This window comes from Austrofundulus limnaeus, unplaced genomic scaffold (genome assembly GCF_001266775.1).
Source record: "Austrofundulus limnaeus strain Quisiro unplaced genomic scaffold, Austrofundulus_limnaeus-1.0 Scaffold1939, whole genome shotgun sequence".
In the NCBI taxonomy this organism is placed as follows: domain Eukaryota; kingdom Metazoa; phylum Chordata; class Actinopteri; order Cyprinodontiformes; family Rivulidae; genus Austrofundulus; species Austrofundulus limnaeus.
The window spans coordinates 13,804-21,607 of NW_013954341.1; the positions used below are offsets into that span (position 1 = coordinate 13,804).

Here is a 7,804-nt window from a genome sequence, read left to right on the forward strand (position 1 = left end):
GTTCTTTTTTCTTATAAAAGTCTAAATAAAACATAAATATTGGTGGTAATTTTTGACTGTGTAACTTTACAAACAGCAGCCCACATTTTATATTTATATTTAGAAGTACTTCACAGGACGTCTTCCCCCTTTTAATGTGGTTAATCTGGAGTATGATCGCAGGTTTATTACTCAAAACTAAATTATAAATCTGATCCAGGATGTTGTGTAGCTGTCTGATTAATTTCAGCAGGAGGTGTTTCTCAGTTTTAATATTAGAGCAGATGTTTTTCACAAGTCACAACCAGAGGTGAGGGAGGAAAACATGACAACTGATAACTGATTAAATAAGTAACTTTTTCACAGAAAATGTGCCACAAAATGTAACATTTGTGTATTAATTCAGAATATTAACATCTGCGCTGTTACTGCATTTGATTAGAATACATCAAGTGTTCTTGAGATATTTTGCTAACAAACAGGGTTAATGTTAAAGATTATCATTGTTTAAATTTATTTTTTGAGAAAAAAGGCGCAGATATTATATGATTTTTTTTCTTCTTTCTGTCGTTTTTCATTTGATTTTTGTGATTTGTGTTTTTTTTATTGTACACATATTTTGTTGTTTGTGTAAGAAATGGAATAAATAAACAATTAAACCCTAACCTAATGTCAACATTTGAAGCAAAGATCTTGTATAATGTACAGTAACTGTGGCAGGTTAGGAATGATGCTCAGCTACTACCACACCAAATTTAGCTTCATTTCCCTTCACTGTCTGGTGGTTCATGAGATAATATTCTGCTAACATGACAAACAAAGAGCCACACTGTAGGCAACACATTAATATTTTATGATATTAGCACATGCTCAGGGATAATCTGATCAGGAAGTGTTCCTGGATTGAGACTAAGCCTACAAAAGGACGTACCTGGGTACGGCACTCGGCCTTTGGTGGCCAGTTCAGTCAGCAGGATCCCAAAGGACCAGACGTCAGATTTGATGGTGAAGCGTCCGTAAAGAGCTGCTTCAGGAGCCGTCCACTTGATGGGAAACTTTGCTCCTGTATGAAAWCATGTATTAATTTACTGCAGGTCACTGAGTCAAAGATTAACACTCAAAGATATTATAAGTTTATGTCTGAAGACAAACAATTAAAGAAGGCAGATAATGTGGAGTTTAGGCCTGGGCCAAATACCTGTTTTAAGATATACTGTGATGTGAACAAGTCACGGTTTGAAAACCACTAAAATATTCTGTCACACAGTTTGAGTTGTTGGATTGTGTGTTTGATAAGTTTTAAGTGATAGGTGGTAAAACTGATGCCTCCTTTAGCCCAGCAGCTCGTTAGCTGAACGTGTGTTTCATAAACACACATTTATAGCTGTGACTTCTTGTTTCTGTGTGCATATAWTTATATAATMTTTATGTCAAAAACCCTTTTGTCATTTAAAACACGATAAAAACGTGTTACTTTACTTCAATAAAAAGACTTGTTGTGCAGTACACACTGACTTGTCTTAAATAATAAAGCAACAGAAAATCAGTTATCTTACTTTCAGGATAAACTAACTGCATTAGGTGCTAAAAATCATACTGTAAGTACAGTGTCATGGTCCGTGTTGCTCCGCCCTACAGCCCCGCCCACACACACCTGATCCCTCTTGTGTCTCCCCAGGTGTTTCCGATGTGTTTATATTTGGTGTGTTGTCCTCAGTCTGTGTCGTTCATTGTGTTGTCCACCCAGCCAGTGTGGTGTTCTCTGTGTTCCTGTTCCTCTGACAGGTTTTCAGCTGCTCTGCCAGCCTTTTTGTTTAATTAATAAATCTTTTGTTAAACTTTGGATTTTTGCCTGCACCCTGGGTTTGTCCTGCCTGCACCTCACATACAGATGCACACAGGTAAATAACATTTCAGCAGAACACATCTGAAAACAGCTTCCAAACATAGTCAAACTTGAATATGACAATAAAAAAGTTATTTTCTTTTTTGTTTTTAAATACAAATTTCAAAACTAAATTTTTAGAGCAGTAATCATAATACTGTCATACCTCAAAACTGTGATATTTTTGGCCAAGGTTATCATACTGTCATAATTTCATACCGTCCCAGGCCTAATGGAGTTAATATCTTTAATATTTAGATTCTGACTGATCAGTGTAACAATGCGATTGATATGTTTTATTTTCTAAACATGACTAAAAACACCTGTTAGTTATATACTTTCCTAACAGAGCACTTCACTGTCAGACTGCAGGTTTACTTGTGGTTCCTGGAGTTTCTAAAAGTAGAATGGGAGGCAGAGCTTTCAGTTATCAAGCTCCTCTCTTGTGGAACCAACTTCCAGTTTCTGTCCGTGAGGCTGACACTCTGTCTACTTTTAAGATTAGACTGAAGACTTTCCTTTTTCAGAAATCCTATAGTTAGACTTAGGTTTCCTGCTACAGGATGTTCAACTCACATTGAAAGTTTTGAGGAAATACCATTAGGACTGTTAGCTGTAGCCTCAGGCTGCTCTGACATGTCGGTGAAACTGAACTGCATTTGGAAAATCCCAGCTCTTATCACCGTGCACAAACAACAGCTTTCAGTGTAAATATAGTTACTTGTTAACATTCCTCTGAGGCAGAAATCAATTTGAGGAAATGTGAAACTGAACCAGGAGGTCTGATGAAACCCGCTGTGTGCCTGAAGGTCCAAAGAAGCTCTCAGGGAGTCAACTGCCCTAATCCCACAGAGACAAAACCACCGGTACAAGAAAACATCCAGATGTTTGGACCGACCCAACTGGTTCCACTGAACGCTGAGAACCAATGATTCTACAGATACCAGTGCTGCTCATCTTTAAGCTCAGCTGTAAATCAAAAGGAGTGTGATGGACTTGCGACCTGTCCAGGGTGTACCCCGCCCCTCGCACTGTGACTGCTGGATATGGGCACCAGTGACCCACGCAACCCTGAAAAGGAAGAAGCGTGTACAGAAAATGGATGGATGGATGGATGTTTGACATCATGACTACATGTGAGAGCTGGAATGAACTGGTAAATTAACAGTTTCCACTGGTGCAGGGTTACAACTGCAGACACTGAATGTAAACATTTAGTCCTTAAAGCAAACAGGGACAGACTGAGGTCCAGGTGGTCCCGGACTTCTGACAGACCGTCCCACTTTCAACTGCCGGGTTCATGTTAGATCTGAACATCATTTGGTCAAAGTTTGGTTTAAAACAATCATAATTACAAAACCATTTGTTTGAGGTGTACACTCCATCAACAGAGCCACCGTGATGGCACATTTTATATTTTATACACACATTTTATACACACATTTTATATTTATAATGCTGCTGACCATTCTGTCATCCAGGTAGATCAATCAAAAATCAAAGATAAATGTTCAATACCAACAGAAATTAAAATAGAATTATATAGATGATTTCACTGGTTATTAACTGCTAACAGTTGATAACTTTCTGATAAAACGAGCTAGGAGCTTTCATCTAAACATTACTGGGAAAACTAAGATTCACCTTCAAAATAAAAGCTTCAAGCTGTTTATAAATTACAAATGCCCACTAAAAAATGCTCACGGTTCATTTTGAAATGTGTAAACCAGGGTTTCTGTCTCCCTCTTGTTGACACATTTGAGTGATAAAGCACTAGTTTGCTGGACCAGTCCACCATCGTAGTTACTATGAAATGAAATATTGATTTAGGATGCTGTGACACTGAAACGAGACATCCTGAAAAAAACAACTGAAAAGGGAGTCAATACAAAAACCACAAAAGCTAAAAGCCTGCAGCTACACAAGGTAAGCTAGCAAAAAAAACAAAAAACAAACAAACAAACAAACAAACAAACAAACGTGGAGTAACATGAAGTATGTGTTTCATGTTTCACCTCATAAGTGTTTAAAAATAAAAAAGAACAGCTTGGAGTGAAAGGAGAAAATGATGCAACAGCTCTAGAGGAAATTGTGGATTAAAGAGGAAATGTGAACAGTTTGGCAGGATTTCAAATATATTAAGTTTGACAAGAGCCAGACCAGTATTGTCGAAAACTAATCAGTAATTATGGAGATATGAACACTTATCGTGAACCAGCTCTGACCTCTTGAGAACCTGCATCTTGATGTTGAGGACATTTGTTTTAGACTGGTTGTCTCAGAGAGGCTAGATTCTAAGTTTTAAACTAAATTTTAAATAAAACTAATTTTTAACTCTTGGTTTTCAAAAACATTGTTTTATATTGTGCCTCTGGTGATTGTCAGATAATGTTCCACTGAGTAATAACACGATGGGTTAGAGCCACAGCACAGAAATGTCTCTGTTGTATGTGAGGGACAAACAGGGAGATTGTTTTCTGAGGCTGAGCTTTATAGCACAAGATATTATGATCTCTGCAGCTGCTCGTCCTGGTAGCTCGTTCATGTGTTTACAGGTCCACTCTGCTGCCGGGCTCTGAGCAGATCAGCTGACTACACAGTGCAAAGGCCTTTAAAGCATTATGAAGCCGTAAAACAAGAGCACGCTGTGAGACAACAGGCCAACAGCACCTCTAGGGGCTGAAACACACTAACCATCGGCCAACTAACCCATCAGCCGACTAACCCATCAGCCGAGTAACCCATCAACCAACTAACCCATCAACCAACTAACCCATCAACCAACTAACCCATCAGCCAACTAACCCATCAGCCGACTAACCCATCAGCCGAGTAACCCATCAACCAACTAACCCATCAACCAACTAACCCATCAGCCAACTAACCCATCAGCCGACTAACCCATCAGCCGAGTAACCCATCAACCAACTAACCCATCAACCAACTAACCCATCAGCCAACTAACCCATCAGCCGACTAACCCATCAGCCGAGTAACCCATCAACCAACTAACCCATCAACCAACTAACCCATCAGCCAACTAACCCATCAGCCGACTAACCCATCAGCCGAGTAACCCATCAACCAACTAACCCATCAACCAACTAACCCATCAGCCAACTAACCCATCAGCCGACTAACCCATCAGCCGAGTAACCCATCAACCAACTAACCCATCAACCAACGAACCCATCGGCCAACGAACCCATCGGCCAACGAAACCATCAGCCAAGTAATCCATCAACCAACTAACCCATCAACCAACTGATCCATCAGCCAACTAACCCATCGGCCAACTAACCCATCAACCAACTAACCCATCGGCCAACTGACCCATCGGCCAACTGACTCATCAACCAACTAACCCATCGGCCAACTGACCCATCGGCCAACTAACCCATCAACCAACTGACCCATCGGCCAACTAACCCATCGGCCAACTAACCCATCAACCAACTAACCCATCGGCCAACTGACCCATCGGCCAACTGACTCATCAACCAACTGACCCATCGGCCAACTAACCCATCAACCAACTGACCCATCGGCTAACTGACCCCTCGGCCAACTAACCCATCAACCAACTGACCCATCGGCCAACTAACCCATCAGCCAACTAACCCATCAACAACTAACCCATCAACCAAACGACCCATCGGCCAACTAACCCATCAACCAACTGATCCATCGGCCAACTAACCCATCAACCAAACGACCCATCGGCCAACTGACCCATCGGCCAACTGACCCATCAACCAAATGACCCATCGGCCAACTGACCCATCAACAACTAACCCATCGGCCAACTAACCCATCAACCAAACGACCCATCGGCCAACTGACCCATCGGCCAACTGACCCATCAACCAAATGACCCATCGGCCAACTGACCCATCAACAACTAACCCATCGGCCAACTAACCCATCAGCCAAATGACCCATCGGCCAACTGACCCATCAACAACTAACCCATCAACCAACTAACCCATCAACCAAATGACCCATCGGCCAACTGACCCATTGGTCAACTGACCCATCGGCCAACTAACCCATCAGCCAACTAACCCATTGGCCAACTGACCCATCAACCAAATGACCCATCGGCCAACTAACCCATCAACCAACTGACCCATCGTCTCACGGGTCAACAACAACCAGTATACCTCCACAGAACAGTTGGTAACGACCAGCAGCAGACACCAAACAAAGGTTTTATGGACGTAGAATAAAATCTTGAATGTTTAAGAACCAGAGCTGTGTGACTTCTTCACATCAACAACATTTAGCTCAGGTTTTTAATGAAGGCTCCAGCTGTTGAACAAGGTAAAGCAGAAGAAGCCCTCCAACACAAACGTAAACTCTGAGTCACCTTGTCTGGCAGTATACTCATTATCCTCGATGAGGCGAGCCAGACCAAAATCAGCAACTTTACAAATCAGGTTTTCTCCMACGAGGATGTTTGCAGCTCGCAGGTCTCTGTGCACGTAGTTCATCCTCTCCACATAGGCCATCCCTGAAGCAATCTGAGGAAGAAGAAGCTGCTTTATTACTATTTGACATTAAAAAGCTGCAGGCAGAAGTGCTAACTGATATGAGCTGACCTGTGAGGACATGTCCACCAGCTGAGGGAGCCGCAGGATATTTCCCATGTTTCCTTTCAGGAAATCCAATAAGCTGCCTGTTGGCAGAAAACATGAGTAATGGAGTTCATTAAAGCATCAAAACAAAAATAACTAACAAGCAGGTCTCATTTCTTTGAATTTAATTAGGAATCAAGGCTAAACTAATCCACAAACCATTTGAATTCTTTAGGTCGACTGAAGTAAAGAGGATTTACCACCCACCTTGGCTCATGTACTCAGTCACAATGTAGATGGGCTCCTCGGACACCACGGCGTAGAGCTGGACCAGCTTTTCGTGCCTGAGTTTCTTCATGACCTGAGCCTCCTCCAGGAAGGCCTCCGGCGACATGGTGCCCGGCTTCAAAGTCTTGATGGCCACCCGCGTGGTACCGTTCCACGTTCCTGTTGAGACAATCAGAACAGCTTCAAACAAGCAGAGATGGAGCAGACACAACATCCAGCTGCAGCTAGCATGGTGTAGAAGCTACAGCTTCTTTTGTTGGGGGTATTAACCCACAGGTCCCTCATGCTTCAGGTTTCATTAGAGTGGACATGAAGCCACATTAGAAAGAACGCTGTGTGAACCCTCTGACAGTCTGAGGGAGGAAACACGTCACCTGACTGACCAGTTCCTTCTGTCTACAGAAACCATGGACACAGCGAAGCTGCAAATAACTGGAATCATAAGGAACTTTATTTTAGACAAACATTTACTGTGTGTTCATACAATGTCCTGGCCCTGGTTTTGATAGCAGTAGCATCGTGTCTTCTGTTAGCTGTGTGCTAATGTTTAGCTCCTTGAAGACATAACCGTACRTGTTTTACTGGTATTGTTACATCAACAGTTTGTCAGTGTTTTCTGTTTACGTCCTGGGGAACACAGGATCAAATGTTTTCAGTGACGTTCTTGGTGCTAGTGTTAGCTAACTTGTTAACCCTAACCGCGGTTGTTGACGCCTTGTTTACAAAATGTGTTCATTCACATTATGGTAACATTTTTATTTTTAAATATCTGATATGTATTTTGTGTTGAAATATTGTCAATAAAATCAAATCAAATCAAYTTTATTTACAAAGCGCTTTAAAACAGCGGCCGCTGACACAAAGTGCTGTACATGAGGGGCCAAAAACAATAAAACAAATCAACACTAAAAACACTCAAACATTAAAAACAAGTAAAATAAACTATAAAAGACCAAGATGTCAAACTGTGTTAAAGGCCAGTTAGTAAAAATAATTTTCAAGATTAGTTTTATAAACAGGCAGTGAGGAGGCTGATGTGTAGCTGGTCCCAGAGCTGCAGAGCAGCAACTGAAAC

General features: G+C 41.6%; 1 protein-coding gene across 2 annotated transcripts in view; it reads right to left on the reverse strand.

Moving 5' to 3' along the window:
* Positions 1-910: 910 nt before the first annotated feature.
* The window catches only part of LOC106536699 (proto-oncogene tyrosine-protein kinase Src), a gene marked incomplete at both ends in the record, with an annotated part of 20,882 nt that continues 13,988 nt past the window's right edge, over positions 911-7,804 (reverse strand). For both annotated transcript variants that reach the window (XM_014034020.1, XM_014034019.1), the window contains 4 exon segments: positions 911-1,042; positions 6,234-6,387; positions 6,466-6,542; positions 6,709-6,888. In XM_014034020.1, the coding sequence (XP_013889474.1) occupies positions 911-1,042; positions 6,234-6,387; positions 6,466-6,542; positions 6,709-6,888 (543 nt within the window).